The sequence below is a fragment of the Danaus plexippus genome, assembly GCF_018135715.1.
Source record: "Danaus plexippus chromosome 13 unlocalized genomic scaffold, MEX_DaPlex mxdp_15, whole genome shotgun sequence".
NCBI lineage: Eukaryota > Metazoa > Arthropoda > Insecta > Lepidoptera > Nymphalidae > Danaus > Danaus plexippus.
Genome location: NW_026869849.1, coordinates 2911328 through 2932824, shown reverse-complemented (window position 1 = coordinate 2932824; position 21497 = coordinate 2911328). Strand labels below are relative to the sequence as shown.

The 21497-nt window shown below is 29.9% G+C and overlaps 3 protein-coding genes across 6 annotated transcripts in view; all 3 read left to right on the top strand.

Annotated features, from left to right (window-relative positions):
* The first annotated feature begins 5084 nt into the window (after positions 1 to 5084).
* On the top strand, positions 5085 to 14651 carry LOC116770335 (septin-2). Of its 2 annotated transcripts, none has more exons than XM_032661774.2 (8): positions 5085 to 5537; positions 8238 to 8429; positions 8724 to 8982; positions 10729 to 10879; positions 11128 to 11293; positions 12222 to 12378; positions 12882 to 12966; positions 13720 to 14651. In XM_032661774.2, the coding sequence occupies exons 1-8, from the start codon at positions 5528 to 5530 to the stop codon at positions 13804 to 13806; spliced, it is 1107 nt and encodes a 368-aa protein (XP_032517665.1). In that variant the 5' UTR covers positions 5085 to 5527; the 3' UTR covers positions 13807 to 14651. The 2 variants fall into 2 exon arrangements, with proteins under 2 accessions (XP_032517665.1, XP_032517663.1); XM_032661772.2 differs by lacking the exon at positions 5085 to 5537 and adding an exon at positions 7090 to 7406.
* A 1242-nt stretch (positions 14652 to 15893) lies between these two features.
* On the top strand, positions 15894 to 17352 carry LOC116770382 (density-regulated protein homolog). The gene is made up of 4 exons (XM_032661834.2): positions 15894 to 16255; positions 16322 to 16492; positions 16972 to 17111; positions 17186 to 17352. The coding sequence occupies exons 1-4, from the start codon at positions 16078 to 16080 to the stop codon at positions 17228 to 17230; spliced, it is 534 nt and encodes a 177-aa protein (XP_032517725.2). The 5' UTR covers positions 15894 to 16077; the 3' UTR covers positions 17231 to 17352.
* A 637-nt stretch (positions 17353 to 17989) lies between these two features.
* The window catches only part of LOC116770386 (serine/threonine-protein kinase unc-51), a 29124-nt gene continuing 25616 nt past the window's right edge, over positions 17990 to 21497 (top strand). For all 3 annotated transcript variants that reach the window (XM_032661839.2, XM_032661840.2, XM_032661838.2), the window contains exon 1: positions 17990 to 18392. In XM_032661839.2, the coding sequence (XP_032517730.1) occupies positions 18264 to 18392 (129 nt within the window). In that variant the 5' untranslated portion in view covers positions 17990 to 18263. The remainder of the gene's footprint in view (positions 18393 to 21497) is intronic.

The window sequence follows — 21497 nt, the reverse complement described above, 5'->3', positions numbered from 1 at the left end:
TTATTTTTTATTTATACACTACCAGACATACAAGTATATTTTCTTAGTTCCGTCAATCTGGCTGTCTTTATCAATGTTGGTGCAATATTTTGGTGGCAATATTTGGAAAGTGAAAACTTATTTCGTCGGACTTCCAGCGGACGATTGTGGACCTTAAAATTCGATGAATAGTCCTATATTATTTCTTAAAGTTTTAAACTTTTATCGAGAATATAACAGTTTTCAATATAACTATTTAATAACATATCTGATTCAATTCAGGAGGATTTAATAAAATATAACATCTGAAATACTATTATATATAAAGATATGTCACAAGCATAAAGTTTTTCTGAAAGCACACTTTAACAGGAAAGTAAGCAATTTAAAGATCGGTGTAATTTTTTCTTTATTGCTTTAGTCCTAAACAAAGTATTGGAAAATTGAGATTTATAATTTTTTATTTAATATTTCATAATTAAAATTTAAACAGTGTAAGTAAATAAATATTTTAGCTATAAAATGTTTTTGCGTAAAACATTTGTATGTTTGTATGACTCTTATGCTTAATTCCATGCAAATATATTGAATGGTAATGGAATTAATGATATGAGAAATAACCGGAGATGAAACTAGTGGTTTAATGTCATTCATAAATTAGAAGATTTCACAGAACTCGGTGAAATGTCCACAGAGATCTCATATTGAAATTTTCTCATCGGTGTCCAGGGAGCTATAAATTTGTGATAATGATGAGGGATCTTTTTACATGCTTCTAAATTTAGATTCCTAACATACTTTATGTTAATATCAATTTTTCACAAACGGCTGGCACTCGGAGGTTTGCGGTTGCCCTTACCACGAAATTGCATAGTTATGTACAACACGGACAATCGCCAATTTTTCGATCATAAATCCTAACACAGTATAGAGCAAGAAGTAGTTCGGTACATGACTGGAATACTTTTTAGTTCGAAAATGAAAACTTCTAGTAGGGGCATCGCACCAATAAGTTAAAAATCATGCGTATGTTTATATATTTATGAGGTGCTTTTACAGTTGCGCATATGGACCTCTTATAAATATATAATATATATGTAAGCTATAATAATAATTACAAAAAAATTCGCTAAGTATTTTATGTATGATTGTTAATTACCTACTACTACATTATCAATGCTCCCTTATTTCCACCATTGATCATATAATATCATTTAAAATTAGTTAAAATTGAGCAGTGGGAAAGCGTATAATGACCTGATTTTAATTTTTTAACATTTTTTTTAGGTAACATTATACAAATGGTTTTTAAATTATGAATTTTTCCATTTTATTATAAATATTTCCAAGCATTTTTGTAGCTTAAAATATTTTCTATTCTTGGTAGAATAGAAGCGGTACGTCTTGGCTTGAATGTTTTTCTTTGATATGTCGGACAAAAAAGTCTGCAAGCGTTCCAAGGTCACCAGTTCATGGTTGCTGAAGAAAACGTGCAATATACAACACCGGAAACACCACGGACATGTTAACAGCTGTATATCTTCAAGATTTTTTTTTATCGTTGTTGAAAATTTAACACTTGTTATGATCATTAGTTGTCATTTTATATACTGCGTCTGTGCGAAACAGGCGTATGGTCCGCCTTTTAGTTTGCGGTCACTGTAACCTATGGACATTGGACGCCAGTAATACTAGGGAAATTACTTGCGCATTCTCGATGCTTCAAATAACTGTTCACTTCTCACTCGATGAACTTCATACTTCGTCTTTCAGGGATAGGGATTATATTCGCGAAAGGAATTTCCGTTGAAACCGCACTGTGCGCAGTAAAACAGAAATATTCTTTCGCACACTGGAAACTCTAAAACATTATAAATGAAAACTTTTTTATCATTCCCCATCAAGAGTTTAGCTATAATGTGCATCATCAAGCGTCAAGTCGTGGTGGCCTGGAGGCTAAAGGCCCGCCTCTCACACGTGAGGTTGCGGGTTCGAAACCTGGCAAGTACCAGGGTAATCTTTTCATATGTAGTTTCTAATAATATTTAGACACCACTGACAGATGGTGAAGGAAAACATCGTGAGCAAACCTGATCTTATAATTTCAAATTATAAAATTGAAATCGCCAATCCGTCTTGAGCAAGCGTGGTGATTAATGCTCTAACCTTCTCCATGGGAGAAGAGGCCTTTGCTCAGCAGTGGGCTTCGATAGGCTGATGATGAGCATCATCTGGTGGGTGACAGGTATGAGGGACAACGGTGCATAAAAAAATATGATTCAAGTGCATAGTAGTGTTTACTTTTAACATACCTTATTATCATTATACCACCCTATGTAAAAATGCAGAATGGTATAATTTTATAAACATATTTTTAACTGAAATCAAAAGTCTTTTGAAAAATATTGTTCTAGAAATTATATGTTTGAATATCAACTAATTACGTTTTAAAACAAAAGTCTTATTTTTAATACAGATTAAGCGATGTTTTTTACGAACATATTTTTTTGTTTCTCTTTAATTAAAAAAAATTGGCTGCTAGATAACTAAGCTTCCATATCACTGAAGCAACCTTACATTGGTCGACACTTAACAGTTAATAAAACTTTAAACTGTTGAATATTTTACGACACCAATTGTGTGAAAAATACAAATATTTAAATGAACCTAATATTTATCGGATTTAATACGCGCGCTTTGTTTTTATATTAAACTACATACTCTCGACGTTCCGGTTACTTTTCAGCAACCGTGATCACGGGCAGACGAGATGTTTTACTGTTAATATTGTGATCACAGTTGATGAAAAGTAAGAAATTCAGGTTCTTCTCAATTTTGATTGTACGTACATATAATTCTTTCCATAGATTAGAAGAATTTACGGATAGATCTGCAGACTTATCCATTTATAAGTTCGTAAACAATTCAACTGCCTAATATGAAGATCAGTTCACAAATCAGTCTTCAAACTAGTCCATGGACTAGTTCATGAACCATCTGGAAACCAATAAGCCGACCTCGACTACACTAGTCCACAATTCAGTGAGCAGACCCATTTACCAGGCAGTTCGAGGACAATACCAGCGACAAGATTCGTTACCAAGTCTCTTACTAATTTACGTGTCAATTGTACAAAGAACCTGTAGACGGATTAATCTCAGAACCAATTTGAAACCGATCCGTGACTGATCTTTAAATTGTTTATTAAATTAATCAATAAACCAAATTTATAAATACCTCAGCATCCAAGAAATACTGACAATATCACTCTTAGCGATGGATAAAACAATCCCACTCGTACAGATTTAGTCGAGGTAAGCAAGGTGCCCGTTATAGATGCGATCAAAGAGCGTCGTTTTGTCTCTTGAAAATTAAATTAATAATATAGGAATTCACTAGTTTACTCAAATATTTATTGATCTCCGGCCTTATAAAGAACTAAAGAGTTCCACGGAATCTAATCTTTTCATGCCTTAGAACTCTACAAAAAAAGTATGAGACAGTTTATCTTCTTTATTTTTTAGTTTTAGCCATTGGTGTTTGATTTAAACTAAAGTATGTAATTGTAAGTCATTATAATATTTTTTTTTAATTCAGGGTTAGATATCAAATTTTAAAATTAACATAATAAATGTAATTCCAATCAAATGGTATTTAAGGATCCCATCTCGAAAAAACAACAACTTTATGCGGACTAATAAAAATGAACAAATTAAATAATAGCAATTAAGCGCAGACAGAGAATTGCTTCAGATAGGACTACATAACTGTTAATTTTTGAAAATGTCTAACACTTAGTCGGTAAATTATTAAATTAAATTACTAAATTTACGTGGTATCGGCTAGAACCATACAATACTTCCCATTTTACATAATTTGTTTTATTTTTAGCTTAATTCGCTGACTATTGGCTTATTAGCCACTTGCAACTTTGAACGAAGAACTGATGTTTTGGTTCCAGTTCCTAAACACATATATATATATATATTTTAGTTTTTTTGTTATTTTAACAGAATAACTTATAAATAGGTTGGAAGTTAGAAAAGAATAACAGTGAATAATTTAACAGGCATTTTATCAATTTCTCGGAAATATATTCCTTCGAGATTTTCCCTGAGATTTAGTATGAGACATTTAGCTTAACTACAAAAAGGTTAGCATCTTAATTTTGACTCATTCTATTGACCTCTATTAACGCTAGTGACCACTTACTTAGGTAGGATGTCTGATGGTGTGACTTGTTATATAAAAAAAAACAAGCTATCTATAACACTAGAATTAAAAGCATTATGTCTCTCAATAGTTTAAATTATTAACATTGTAAACTCCCTTTAAGAACCCTTATAACACTTATCTAATAAAATCAATCTTGAACACATATATTCTAATTTACACTAATTTTCGTTCATTCTAAATATATTAATCTATATCACATCCATTAACTTATTTAAGACATCTATTTAAACAAAAAGATAAATTTTTTTTTACATATTTAAGATAAAACACAAAAGCAATGAAATGTTATTACGTAAATTTTTGTTTATATAAAATAAGCAACAAAAAGTCTAGACTTCGGTGATGTTACAAAGTGTACTAATAACTATTTAAAAAATGGTTGTATATAAAATTATAACAAAAATTATATTTAAACATTTGCTGAGTTTTCATGGAGTTATAGTTTAACAAACGCTAGGTTGTACGATAAATAATCAATTAATACGAAGAAAATTTCTTTTATTTTTTTAAATATTTCGAATCGATTTATGTGATATAAAAACTGTATTATACTTAATAAAGGGACCGTGACTATCGAACGTGGGTAAGCAAAGTATTGACCTTGAATTGATTAGATCGCCCTTTATGCATCTGGGGCACGGAGTTGGGGAAAATGCAAAGTTCCAGCGGGGACGCCGGGGAACGCGCATGCGCAAAGCTGATCAGCTTATCGATCTGTCAACCCTTGATGCGAAGGCACTTCGCATACAGATTCTACGGAACCAAAATGCGCAGCCCCCCTCCGGACTCACCCGCTCCCCCCACTCCTCCCGCGAACCCTCCTCGTGAGCAGCGAGCCAACTCCAACCCTCACATTACGTAACGCACACGCACAGGACGGCGCACAAACAATGTGATTAATTTTACTTCGTTTTTTTTCTACTATTTTAGATTATACAATTTTATTAGGCTAAGTATCGTGATATTATTTAGGTGTCGCGCGATAGTTATTTTAATTTTTCAGTGTAAATTTTGGTGTTTAGTATAGAAATGTCGACATGATATAGAAGCAGTGCACTTAATTTATGATACATGGATGGAGTATTAAGATGAGATCTCATTTCTATGAAATAAAAGCTTTGGCCAAACATTTTAAATGAATGTCTACATAAGAGAGATCATATAATTACATTGTAATATAGCTGAGATGTATTTATTAAGAAATCGAAAGAAATATAATGAAATGCGAAATGCATGCATCGTGAAAATTTCATAGTAATTTTCACTTAATTTTTATGTCATATTAAAGCAAGGAGATAATTCTTACAACACAATGATGAATGGTAAGTTGTTTTTTATATCATTAGGTTACTATTTATTTGTTAAATTGAAAAGTTACGTAATATCAATTTAGAAAGAAAAAAATTAATAGATTTTGTTTGAGCTACTTACATATTTTAAAAATATATGTATGTGTATTGGAATTATTATAAAACAACATTAGTGTTTCTGGAAATAATAAAGTTATTTCGTTAACTTGGTCTAATATAAGAGGTTCAGTTTCAAAAATCAAGTTTGCTATAGGACAGGAATTGAGGTGTAACAAAAAAAAACGTTTAAAGAGCGTAAATTTATAATATTTTATGGAAAGTTGTAACCAGTGAAATTATGCAATTGTAAATGCCAAAAATAATCTAAAACAAATGCCAAAAATTACTTGAAAAAGAAGTCCACTATTTATTTATTTAAGAATGCTTTACATAGTTCGTACGCATCAACAGCAGAAAAAAAAAAAAGTTTTTAACAAAGAGTATTCACAATTTAATTATTTATATTCTTTGTTTTATTCATATTTTAACCAATTATTCCCTTAAATTAAAATGATAGTCACAAATAAAAATAATAGTAAATGTATTGAGTTACCTATTAGAGTTAGTTGAACGCATATTAATAAAGTAACGGAACTAAACCGTGGAAAGCAGTCACCGTATCTTAAAATTAACTATTCAAGCGCTGTGTGTAGAGTCCCTTATAAAAACAATGTAAAGATAAAAATATATTTATAATAACTAATATGAAACTTATATAAACAATATATAAATACATGTATATGCAAATAATTATATATGGAGTCTTGGAAGTATATGTACGATACGCGCTAGGAACTATTCACATAAACAGCGATAGTCCACGTTTTGTATGTGAATAATTATCGTCTTATCATCGTAAAATAAAACAGAGCGGCGTCTCAAAAAATTAAATTAGTTGTGTTCAATATTACCATTTCATTCAGTCTTACGTCTTGCACTAAATTTCAACATAATATTTCTTTTGAAAAAAAAAAACGTTAAAAAGAGTTTAGTGTTGCAATACCTATTTTTTATACCTTGTAGGAATTCATAGTTCAATTGTTCCCACGCTTTCTTAATTATTTGTAATAACTACATATAATTTTCATTAAAAAACAAGCATTTGTTCGACGGTGTAGAATAGTTGGTAAAAAAATTGTATAATGATAATTAAAGTTTCAGCAGGCATAACTAATTAGACTTACAAATATTAAGTATTTTTTAAAAAAGAAGGAACGGATTTTGAAGAGGCATTTATAGAACGGTTTTTGTTGTATCAATTATATAAAAAAAAAAAATGCCAGTTTGTTTTCGATCTGTCAAAACGACTACAAAAAAAACAGTAATTACTAGTACTCGTATGATAAGTTGTATAGATTTGAGGGTAGCGCCCATAATATGAATCAATGCATTATACAACGTTGAACTTTTTAGGTAATGAAAACTTTAAATGAAAACAACTTTCGTTATGCGAGTTCTGTATAAATCTCTGATACTTTGATTATCGTAAGTCTCCACATTGTCTACATTGAACGCTGTGCCGTGTACGAACTACGAGTACATGCAGTAACGAAGACAGTGGCTCACGACGCGGGCGTGTGCGCTCGCTTCCATTTCCGCACATCCATAAACGTGATACCTACTAATAAAATATTAACCTCGAACAACCCGCGTAATTAAAATTATCCCGCGAATATTATGCCGGTTTAGGTTAAGTTTAAAAGCAACACATCCCGTAAGATCAGATCATGGAGAAGGGTGAATCCTACGCAATTGTTGATATAAATATTTGTGATAAGAATCCTGAGACGACAAAACAGGATTCAATTATGACTTTACCTCTAAAAACAGTCATCAAAATACGTAAGTTAAAAAAATCTTGACTTATATACATATTAATATATTATGTATGTATTTAACAAAAGGATTTCCAATGTCATATATTATTTTCTTAACGTAATACTATATGGATATTTTTCCTTACTGATGACAGATGATACCGATTTGTCAAATGTTTATTGATATTGATAATTGTTTGAAATTAACTCATTATAATGAATATAAACGTTTCTCAATAACAATAGTGTTGACATCTGAGATCTTTTGCATCTCGGAAAGAAAAATGATGCCACCATTGTCTGAATATCACCAGTGCGAGAGAAAAGCAATACATTCATCTGCTTTTTATATATTTTTTCTAAAATTTCCATCACATTTACACTATATTTGTATATGAAAAGTTTTAGAAAATATATTCTTTATAGTGTAGCGACAGTGTAAAATAGTTTGATGGGCACGTTCGTAACTTCCGCCCGTTGCCCTCGATGGGCACTATGAGAACGCTTGTACCCAAGTACACTCGAGGAACCTGTCGAGTTCCACTCCGCTGCAGACATCAAGCCCTGTGTCACAAAAGAGCAACACAATTTGCATGCCAATTTAATGAAATCGCTTTCACGTCTAAAGATGCAATCAATTCAACTACTCTTATGTAAAAATGACTTCGGTTTCCACGTACTTCCGGTTTAGTCGTATTTATCAAATGGGAAGGAGTACACACTCCAAATATTTACCTACAATAAACTAAATATTTTAATAAACAATTATTTTTCTTGAATAATTAACAATTTTATTTACTTAATAGTGTTTGAAGTTAATTTTTTTAACTATTTAATATACTTATATTTGTTACAGAACGCGATCGCGGGGAACGCGACTATATAGGATTCGCGACTCTACCGGAGCAGGTTCATCGCAAGTCGGTTAAAAGAGGGTTCGACTTTACGTTGATGGTGGTCGGGGAGTCGGGACTCGGGAAGTCCACTCTAATAAACAGTTTATTTCTTGGAGATCTTTATAAAAATAGGAAAATACCAGACGTCCAGGGTAACAAAAGTTTATTTTAATTTACCTAAACATGTTTCATATTAAATAAATTAATAGGTAATTAACTTCAGACAAAACACTGTGGATAGAAAAAATATATTTATCATCTCTTTTGAATAAATAGATAATGAACACCATAAGCAAGTTACTAGTCCAAAAAAAATTGCTAGTACGACACAACAAGGCCATTATAAGCGTCGGTTTGAAGAACTGATTTCCAAGTGATCATTCTTTTAAACGTCACCTAATACATTTCTTTGGACATTGTGTTAAATCTTAATAACGTAATAACAGATAGAATCGAAAAAACAACAACTATAGAGAAGAAAACTATGGAAATTGAAGAACGGGGAGTGAAGTTACGACTCACTATAGTAGACACGCCGGGGTTCGGAGACGCTATCAACTGCGAGGATTCATGGAGGGTCTGTTCAGCGTACGTTGATGAACAGTTCAGACAATACTTCACCGACGAGAGCGGCCTCAACAGACGTCACATGCAGGACAACAGAGTGCACTGCTGTCTTTATTTCGTGCCACCCTGGGCTCACAGGTAGGCACTAACTCGCTAAGATACTTGATACGTCCAATATTCACATCTCTTTATAATAGACTGTACGTCTAGATATCATTCGTCTATTGATCCGTATTTAAGATAGGTATAATATAACATCAATTATGAAAATTAAGTTTTCCAGTACGATTAAAAGCGTTCTCAAAATATTGTCTCGTCTCTCCGTATTACGATGATAAGGTATGTGTCATGAACTCTGACGTACAATTTAAATTAAAAATAGGCTTAGGTCAGCGACTGTCCAGACGCACGTGGGTAGTGAATAACTCAGACATGTCACATTGAATGCATGACTTATGATCATAACATTTCTTTAATAGTTATCAAGGAGACGCTACTTCCCGTGGTTGGTCCTTGGATATAATGCGGATAAATAATAAACATTATGATAGGCTCATTTTTTTATTATTATATATTTATCTACTGAATAGTGCTTGACTATCATTCCACTGTTCGGGTTGAACACGTAATCGCATTAAAAGCCTATAGCTAATACTTTAACCGTGAAGTAACCAAATTGTTATTGGAATAAAACACTGAAACACGCAAAATGTTCCAATCCCTTGATGTGCTTCATTGTATAAACAAGGAAACATAAATGTAGTTCAATCAACCTATTAATTTGATATTCTTTGAAACCCGCATAATTTTCTTAACTGCTACTACGATATAACTTTTCTTAACTACAAACGATTATTATAACTCATACTGACCTATAGTAATAATGTTTGTTTATTTTAATATGTATATATGGAAGTCGTATCAAAGTTAATGATTCCTTCTATTAATTTGTATCACAACGTTAAACGTGTGCGAGTGATATTGTTCAGTTAATATCAGATATGTTTGTATAGGACTTGTATTGATTGATAGTTACGACAGATAATAACAATCACTCAATCAACGAGACCACGATTACTCAATGATTTCCTACAGTCATGAGTTGATCGCTTTTTATTAACACTTATTGTTCTTATTTGCAGATGAAATTATTTTAAACTAGTTGCTTCCTGCGTTGTTAATAGTTAGTAAACAATATTTACTCTAAAATTTTATATAAATTCTGTTTCGTTTTGAAGAAATAGGTAAAAACACAATCATACTATTCATTTTTTATTGCAATATAATGAAATAAAGCAGCTTGCTTATCTTCCATTGAAAGCAAAGAACGAACTTACTTGTTTTTAGTATTGAAAGATTTAGCAACTTCTTTGTTTTTTGTGCATACAATTTTTATATATGTATATAAAAATTTAAATTAAAATACTTAAATAGCTTCACATTTGTAATGTTAAAGAACAGTCAAAAATCATATTAAAACACACATTCACACTCACATTCTAAATATAAAAATTTGTACAACAAATTTTATGTTTTCGTTAACATCGTTTCGTAATTATATATCCGATTCTATGTCTGAATTTACCACGCGAAGTTTTAAATGCGATTTCTCCTTTGTTTCTAAATCATGCATCCTTTTATATATTATTACCTTACGTACGCGTCTACTATTATGGTAAATTGCTCGGGAAAAATATTTACTTGGAAAAGTACTGAGTGGTATAATACGTATTATGTCAACATATTTCTTAAAAAATAACTAACACGCGATACATAGGTAATAATTATCAAGAGTTATTTATTATATTTAAAAAAAGAACATATACTCGATTTTGTAACTACCTACATAAAAAATTTTTGAATAACCAATATTATTGATCACAGTTTGCGTCAAGTGGACTTAGAGATGATGAGGAGGCTACATCGGAAAGTAAACATCGTTGTAGTGATAGCCAAAGCCGATTCCCTCACAGCTGCTGAGATAAGACGACTCAAGACTAGGATACTTAATGATTTAGACGAACATCAGATACAAGTGAGTTTGATAGGAAACTTTACACATAAATACGCTTTAAAACAGCTATTAACTTCAAACATTTCTTAAATTTATTCTTGCAATCATAATATTGATTATATATTTTAATCATTTTCATTTACGAAACAATTTTCTTCTTTCTAGAAAAAATACATGGATAATGATCATTTACATTAAAAATCGTTAATCTTGAATTTAAGTTCGATAATAACGATTATATTATGACGCGTGTTACCTCCTTTTCTAAGGTGTATCAGTTTCCTGAATGTGACAGTGATGAGGATGAAGAATTCAAGCAGCAAGATCGCGAGCTGAAGGCGGCGGCGCCATTCGCGGTGGTAGCCTCCGACACCGTATTGGAGGTCGGAGGGAAGAGAGTGCGCGGGAGACAGTATCCATGGGGCATTGTTGATGGTAAGTATAAGTTTTTTTATTTCAAAGGCAGTAAATGAGCAGACGGTCTACCCTATGGAAGGTAGTCACCTTCGCCCATAGACATCTGCAACATAAGGGATGTTGCGGATGCGTTGCAGACCTTGATTGTGGGAGAAGTAGAGGAAAGGGTGGGAAAAGGGAAAGGGCGGCCGGCTCTCTCAAACTATAGTGACGGAACTAACTGTATAACCCCAGACTGTTGATGATCTATTTTTTTATCATCACAAACATCACTAGCAATGTGAGTACAAAATATAGGATCATCGCTTTTTTCAAGTAATTTTAAAGCCGCGGAAGACATTAGACATATGAAAGTTGGGAGTTAGGGATGGATTAAATGTTAGGTTATAGATACTTGTTTATATAACACTAGGATATTGGCATCACGGACTATTTGTAATACCAGACATTGTTTATAGCATAAGTAAATAACTCAGTTGTATTCTAATAGAATAAATACTCGTAATTAGAACTTACGCTAACATATTTTTCAGCAGAAGTTACAGCAAAAATATCATATTCAAAATTTCATAATAATTTTTGATACAAAAAAATAAAATAAAAGAGTGTCACGCCAAGAGTGTTGTACCTGAACTCGTAACTTAATAAACCAAGCAAAGTCGATTCGGCAACAAACATGAAAAACTCGTACACAAAAATTTTCTTTTCTAAAATGGTGGAAACCATACATCTATTTACTTTTATCGTGTTCCGTAGCTTGTATCCATAAGAAAATTAATACATTAACGTTTATTTTAAATCAATTGAAGATCCTTAGCTATAACGCCCATTTTGTTCCGTAAATGTATATTAAACAATTTACATACATTGATTATAATATTTAGGATTGATTGTTACAAGTAATGTGTGTAATGACTATATCAGATGATTGCTTTCTGTCAAACAGTGGAGAACCCACGGCATTCAGACTTCACGAAACTGCGCACGATGTTGATCTCCACTCACATGCAGGATCTGAAGGATGTGACGCAGGACGTCCACTACGAGAACTTCCGCGCGCAGTGCATCTCGCAGATATCGCAACACGCCATGCGAGAGAGAGGGTACCGATCGACCTAAAATCGTTGTTTTTTTTCAAAATTATTGGCTGGAAAAACAGTTATGACAACTCCTTCGATTAAGTTATAGTCGCTTGCTATATCATAGACGAAGTTGCTTGTTTTTAAATATATTTTTTTAATATATACACACCAATTAGAGTTTAGTGTCTACAAATAAAGTAACGAAAAGTGTCGCTAAAGTATCGAACCAAAATTTTAAACCAACACCTGAAAATGAGATTTTTTTTTAAAAAAAAGGGTGCCTCAGATACAAGTCCCCAAATAAAAAGAAAACTGTTTCTTTGCTGCTGTAACGAGTTTTATTCAATGATAAAATAAATATTATTTCATATTTTATACTTACAATTAGATATTTTGTTATCTTTCAAATTTTAATTCCGTTACTTTAGTGACATCACATTCTTTCTGAATTCAGGCTACAAAAGTTACACCTTTAGTATTATATTATTATTATCTACTTCATATCAAAGATTCTCTCGTTCCAGAAAACTGAAGAGAGATTCAATGGGCAACAACACTGAGGTCGTATTCACCGACACAGATCGTTTGTTGCTACAGAAAGATGAAGAGGTAACACTGTATTCTTTTATACAATCTTTATTGATTATATAATTTATATGAATAAAATCTGTGTTGTCTATTCTTATAACATTAACAAAAGAGTTTTTATATAATAAGGAATACAGCTGAAATGAAACTTTAAATAACTTTAATATGTTATTTTGATAACACGTAGAGCAACCGCGGATCTCGTACGTATCTTGTGAATATAATTACATAATGAATAAAGCATGCCTCTTAATAGTTTCGCTGAATATTAATTAATCATCTAGATCGAATTTATTATACCATCCAATTGAACCCAATTACCATTCATTACGATTTAAGATAAAATAAAAGAATTGGCGGTAACTACTTACAGTAATTTCAAATAATCTAGTGTTCTAAATTAATTCTTTATATAAAAAATACAAAACATTTTTTAAAATCAATAATAACAGCCTAAATTTTACCATGCAAGTTATAAGTAGATCGTAATAATTCAGGTCAATTGGCGAGATCGTAAACGAAATTTAACAAATTAACGACACTCATTGTAATAGATTACTCGGTAGATGCATGTGCAGTCTAAAACTAGTTTTGTGACTTGGAAGTTTTTATAGTAAATAGACTCACATGATTATTCGTCATTGAAATTTCTTTACAATTTTTACCATTTCGTTAAAACATTAACCCAATGGATAACATAATTACATAGTCTTATTTACGTGCATGTATTTAAGATGTGCAAATACTTTTATATTTATAAGATTTTTTTTACAGATACGACGTATGCAAGACATGCTAACACAAATGCAAGAAAAACTCAAAGCTTCCGATAAAAAACACGACAGTATTATCGATGTATAGAAAATAAATAACTCATAGATTAGAAACGTTTTTATTTGTAAGTTAGATATGTTTTTAGAAAAACATTATAACTTTTTTATTAAAATAAAATATTGGAATAAGTTATTGTAGGTTGTTAACTTTGATACTGCAGTAAATCAATATTAATTAATGGTAAGCGAACTTACGGTTTTTTACTGTAAAAATAATTCAATTCAAAAATAATTTTTGGTTCTTTTTTTGTGTATTTAATTTAAAAAAAAACATAAATCGTGTCCTCTTAGTAAATGTAAATAGTTCTGTGTAGATTTTAGATAATTAAATGCCATAGAAAAATTTACAATAAATCCAGATACGGTCGTCAACAAATCCTACTATTTAGTAGCTTTATATATTTAAAATTAGAATCGCTAATTCTACTTATGTAATAGTTGAAGCCAGAGATTGTTCTGAATCTTTTATTGTTTATTTTTCTGGCAACATTATTCGAACTTGTATAACGAGTTAAGTTTAGAGGTTGTAGAAAATACTATTAGTAAATTTGTTTTTTAATTTATAAATGTATCTAAATTAATTTTATTGCTATAAGCTATTTAAATAATTTCCAATTAGTGATTGGTATTCTAAATCGCTTATTTCAAATAAAATGTCCTTCTCTTTCATTCTCATAATAGCTAAAAGTAAGTAGATTTAATATCTCGATACTGCCAGATGCGTATTTTTCATTATTTTATATTATTATTTGTTGAGGTGAAAAAAAAACAAAGTAATAGAATATTATTTTGCCCACAGAGATGTACCAAAGTTTATAATATGAATTTTGTATTGATATTAATAATTAAATTAATACTTTACGTATTAGAAAATGTGTTTTATTTCAATAATCGATTATGACTGAGGGATTATATATGACAATCATGAAGAATTTATATATTCTTAATTTCTTATCCCCTTTTAAAATATTTTATCGAGGTGTGTTCATGTGAATTAATTATTAATGGGTACGAAAAAAAGAAGAGAAGGGTCAAGTCATTGGTCTTGCATATTTGTTTTCACGTATTTACAAAAAAAAAAGATAAACGTCATTAAGTTAAAAGATATAATTTCTTTGATAATAAAAATAATTACGGGTGATTATTATTCCAGATATTTTCAATATAGTAACTAGATTATTTAACAGTATTTTACAAAACGAACAAAGCAATGGAAACCCAATAAATATTTATATATCGAGTAACAGTATGAGGAAAAAAAAAATGCATGACAATTTCTACTAGTAGGGGTAATGACCTACATTTTATTTTATTGCATTTATGTAATATTAGTACAGATAACCGTTAGACCGAAATGGTATAAGATAAAATTAGGATATAAAATGAGACTTGAGACAAGAAAATACCTGAGATATGACATAATTTTTAAACAATTATTATTATAAATATCATTAATTTCACTGGACTTGTTATTGCTTACTTTGAAAGTTTTCCAGATGTTACGAAACATATTTTTTTATTAAAAAGAACGCAACGAATACAGTAGAACTATTTTAATCTGTTCTTGTAATAATAGTTCATAATTCTTAATGAATTATATCTTATTTTATTAATTATTACCAACATCAAAAACAAAAATATTTTCAGGCATAATTGTCTGGTAAAATTGTTATTATAATTTAATATTCAGAATTATAGATAAAAATAATGACGATCTTAATAATTAATATTCAACTTTGTAGTTACAGAATATAATTTTTTTGTATTTTATTAGTCAACAAACAGTAGTAAATAAGATTAAGTTGTTCAGATTAAAAAATTATAAATGGCAATAGATCAACAGTGCCGAAATTTTCATAACATATTATATTTTAATTGGGACAACAATTGAATAAGTACTTATTGTAAGAGTGTACTTCTAAGTAAAGAAATATACGAATTTTTTAATTCTTTATTTTTTTACCATTATTTATTCTATTATATTCTTAGAGTTGTAAAAAATAGAAATGTTACAAATATTGTGAGAATGTGATGTCAAATTTAGTAGGCATTATTTTCTCTTGTTTTACTAAAATTTGACAGCAGAGACAAGCTGTCATGTGTCATTTAATGACAGAACAGTATGCCGTAGTCGTCATTTTAATAAAAAACTTCTGTTCGTATTGAATTTGGTTATATTTCGGAAATTTAAAAATAATTCAATACACTTTTAGTCAAAAGACAGAACTATAATCTTATGCTTTTAATAATCGCACAATAATATGCAAAAGTGACTTATTAATTCATAAATATTGAAATAATGGCGGACAGAGATCTCTCTTTAGGTCCTCGGGATGGAGTTACTTACCCAATAAGAGTACAGTATTGCGGTAATTGTTCGATGCCAATAGAATATTGCGAATATTATCCTGAATATGATAAATGCAAACAATGGCTCGAAAAGAATCTTCCGACTGAATTTGAAAAAGTCAAGATAGGTAAGTGTGATTCGTCACTGACGAATAGTTAGTGTAAGGTTACGGTATATATTTTTTTAATTTTAGACGAGGATGACAATGGAGGTGGAGAGGAAGAAAAGAAAAGACAGAAAAGAGGTGGCAAGGGCATGTTAAAATCAAAGAAAAAGGAAGATGTTCCAAAACTGGTGCAAGTATCTAGAGCCCCCCGTGGTAAAAAGAAATCAGTTACTGTAGTGTCAGGACTGAGTACATTTGGTAATGTATAACAATTGCATCTCCTTAAGAATTATTATAATAAGATAAAATATATATTTAGATAGGTACATTCAGTTTATGAAAATGAAATTCATAATTATGTCTTTAGATGCAGTTACCAGCACTTGGATGTTTCTATTGTGATTTAAATTAAACTCGCATATCCCCTTGTAGTTATCACAAATTAGAATAAAATCTATTTCAGTTTTATTTCCTAAAATTAAACTCTTTGTTAAAAAACTACTTTCTTTCATGTAGTGTTTGAGTTGTAGTTCATGAAGAGTGTTTTACTATATTGTAGTCTATTACACAATTTTAGTTTATTTACACATAGTTCCATAACAAATGTATTATAACTACTTACGAATTACTAATAATTTTAAATTTATCATACCAAAGAGGATTTGCATATTACTAATCTACATTCATCATTAGATTAATTACAGTAAAATAATTCATATATTCAATTCATTTTTCAGACATAGACTTAAAGGTAGCTGCAAAATTCTTTGGCACCAAGTTTGCATGTGGATCTTCAGTTACGGGTGATGACGAAATTGTTATTCAAGGTGATGTCAAAGATGACCTTTTCGATGTTATTCCAGAGAAATGGCCTGAGGTATGAAATTTTACTAGACGACAGTTCATACAAGTCCTGCATCTATAGTAACTTTAATATGTTTGAAATTTCAGATTGATGAAGATAGTATTGAAGATCTTGGAGACCAAAAGAGATAATTACTCCAATCGGAAACCATCTCTACTCTGTGTGCTCTGTATTCATCCTAAAGAGTCATAAGCAACAATGATTATTGTTATGTCTTTTTTCATGTGGAGTAATAAAGAAGTTTTCTAAACTTTTTATTTGTTTCACAAGCTTTTGTCATAAATAAATGTTTTAAAAGAAAAAACTTTTTTCTTAACATAATACACATGTTTAAACATATTTTTTATAGATAATGGATAAGTGTCTTTCCATGATTCACAGATGAAGTAACTAATTTTTTAAGCTGAAATAATTTTTGTAAACAAAATTCTTCAACCATCTCTATTCTACCAACTTTTCTTTTTTATTCTAATATAGAATATATATAGTTCTGAGATTGACTGGTTGATATCAGTACATACTAACTTAACATAATTTAAAAGTCACGTATGTTTGACTCAGGTTATAAAAGATAGTTTTGAGTTTGAATATAAATGTTATGTATAATTCCCTACAATAATTTTTAATACCTGGTATTGACATCCATGAATTATTATAATTTGTCATGTTGCAAGTACTTGTTGTGAGTAATAGATGTCGCTCTTATATGAGTTCAGAAACATTTATATTTTTTTTATTTGTGTTCACATTTATATACTTTTATTATTATTTTTAATTAAATATCATGTACATGGTTTATAATTTCGTCTTGCTTAATAATTAATTCTTTTTTAATGTATTCGTTTTATTATCTACATTTTAGGATATGGCAACACAATGTTAGTCTGCAAGTTCATAAAATCAAACAACATCATACACAAAATAAAATCACTTTTATAGGTTTTGCGATCATTGAATGTTGTGTTTTGGAACATTAAAAATGTTATATTAAGAATCAAAAGTACAATAGTGTAAAGTAAAGTAAATGTGAGAATCAGTAGGAAGTGATTAGGAGCACAAAACCAGAATGTAGCGCTTAGTCAAGTTCCATAATCGAGTTTTCCAAAATAGTATTATCGATCTTTGTCTTGAAGTTAAAAAGTGTTATTTTTTTAAAAACTCAAAATGTCAGTGGTTAAAGGAAAAGCTCTAATGAAAATGGAAGTTATCCAGGTTGGTGAATACGAATTCACTAAACAAGATATAATCGGACATGGAGCCTTTGCAATGGTGTACAAAGGAAGAAAAAGAAAGGTAGGATAATATTTTCTAACATGTGTTATTTTTTTGTGTTATAAACACTTTATCTTCAACTACTTTTCTATTAAAAAAATAGTATGAAGTGATCATTAGGGCGATATTGATTTATTTCGTACGTGGGTGTTGAAAACGTCATAGTGAATTGGCTCAGAAGTAAAGTCAAAATACTTAATATGCTTTTTAACGCGCTCATCAATTTGAAAATAATATTATTCCATATTAAGAGCCCACTAAAAAATTTTATTTGGTTATATTTTGGTTTCTGTTATTTATTGTAATGCTTTTAATTGAAAGGTATGAAGTTTCTCTTGTTTTCAGTGGTTCTTTTGACTTATCCTTGAGGTTAAGTGATTAATGCACAATTTTTATATAAATTTAATTTTATTACAACTTGTTTATCATCCTAAACATATTTACTCTGAAAGCCTTGTTTGGCAACACAGTCAATTAGGGATCATTAACATTTTAAATATTTCGTCTATTTATAATGTGTATAGACTGATTTAAATTTTAAAATCAAATGATGTTATATTCCAATGTGTTTACTTATCAAACAAATACAATCTTATCTTCTAGAAAAATATATATTTTGATATCAAAATGTTTATGAATGAAGGTAAATTCCTAGAAAGCTAGAATCTGTTTGTAAACAAAGTCATATTGTATGATTTGATAATTTTATTTTAAAAAACATGTTTATCAATATGAAAATTTGGTTTACTTTATTTGTTTAGATTAAAATGAACTATTTAAATTGCTTTTATTTCTGAGTCTAGTTATTGAATAATTATCTAATAGAATTATGATAGATTGCATAAAAAATACACTATTTGAAACACATTGATATTACTATATTTAAAATTATCTTTATATGGAGATTAAGTACTTTAATTATTAATTAAATGTATAAAACCAAACATCAAAATTAAAAGAAATCAATATTATAAGGTGTTAATTAAAAGTAAATGATTTTGTATACTTTATTGTTATATATAACTTATTTATCTATATAAATACATTATTAATATAGACAATTGTAATAAATTTAATGTGCTTACCAAAACCGTAACAATATATATATATATATATATAGGTATAGTATTCTCAACATAAAAATTAAAAAATTTATATACTGATATCAAATAATAATACTACATTCAAGCATAAATAAAATACATTACAGTTCTCATACATTGTTCTGAAATATTCATTTTTTTAAAGTTTTAATTCATAGAGTTGTAAATTAAATTATACCTTCATTATACTCCATGAGAAACACAAGATATATTGTTTATAAACAATACTAGATAAATATTATTAATACAATAGACTTGCCTAGCAACCGGGCTTGCTTATATGTAGTTTACAATTGCGTACACACACTCACATATACTTTATATATCACTAGAAACCAGCCCCGGCTTCGCACGGGCTCTTTAAAAATAATATATTTATAACCTATTTAATTCTGAGAATGATTAAATTTGTATTATAATAACTCTCAAATGGTGCACTCGATTTAAATGATTTAATAAGTAATTTACAGATACATACTGATGTAGGCTTGAAAACGAAGTAATTTATTTTGATAAGACTTAATACCGTATTTATGTAAATAGCTTTTCATTAAACGCTTTAGGAATGCCAATGTTTAAAAGTTGTAAAATGGATATAGTATGTTATCCTTAAGGTATAGACATATGCCAATGTGTATTTTTCTGTAGACCTATATAAGATGCACAATTCCACCATATATTATTTTATTGTATATCAAAGACTTTAGGCAGTGTTTTCGTTAAAAGCTGTCAGACGGCTCATGTTTTCCCGACACCTTGAACAAATATCGTTAATGTACACACAAGTAAATACAAAAACTTAACAAATTATATACTAAAACCTTCCTCCAGAATCACGCTATCGAGGGGAGATAGCTGTTTGATAATTGGTGCAGTAGTTTTTCCGTTTATCGCGAACAGACAGACAGACGCGGACAGACTTCGTTTTATACTATGTATTGATAAGATATATTTATAGTTGAATTATTAATGTATATATAAGTCTGACGTGCAATGATGGTATTTTTTTATTAATGTAATTATGACTATTTCAAGAAGCAATTAAATGTTGGAAGCCATTATACATCGACATGAACCGACTTGACATGTTGCATAGCATATCCACCTCCACACATGGCACTTTAGAATTTTATAACATTTGTATGCACCTGCCTTGTCATATGCTATTATGTATTTCAAATGTACGAACTAGGTCTGAACCGCGCGTGTCTTTATATAAAGCGTGCAATATTATAACCACTCCTTGGAGCAATTCACGTGGTATTTTATAAGTTGATGCAATCGCAAGCTCTCCTTGTCCCACAACTTGTGAAAGTAAAATTAATCTTTAGCTAAAACTTTGTTTTTACGTTAAAATAAAAAATATATATATTATATTTCTATTATATAGTCTATAAATAGAACAAGGTAACACCCGAGTTGGAACATTTATCTTATTAAAATTAGTGTGTATTTTTTGTTTATTTTGATAGTGTAATTTTTAAGATCGTCACATACATATGAAACTATATTTTCCCTTGGCTTTTCTTGTGTCTTGAAGTTTGTTATCTAGACCGTTTATTTGAAAGATTCATTAGACGGTAAACTCCGTATAATATTTTATATGATTACCGGTCAACGTTTACATGTAAATAGCAATTTTATATTAATCGCTAGTTTCTGCATAGGTAACAAACCCACATGTGTATTAATTTTTTTCGTGTTTACAACAGCAGTGTAATATTTATAATAGTACAGTTTACGGTCCGGTTTCATTGCTTTGTATTAAACCGGCAAGACAAAGCGACGCTGCATAATGCGACACGCGCCATGCACTCCAAGGGCATATTATTATCATAGACACGTGCTATGAGAACCGAAATATCATGACGATTTCATAATACATATGTAATCTAATATATATATATATAAAGCCTCATCCCACACTTAGCATAATAAATATTCACATATCATTCAATTAATAATTCATATAATTTTGCTCTGATGGTTCTAACTCAGGGACACGTGTTGAAATCAGGTCAAT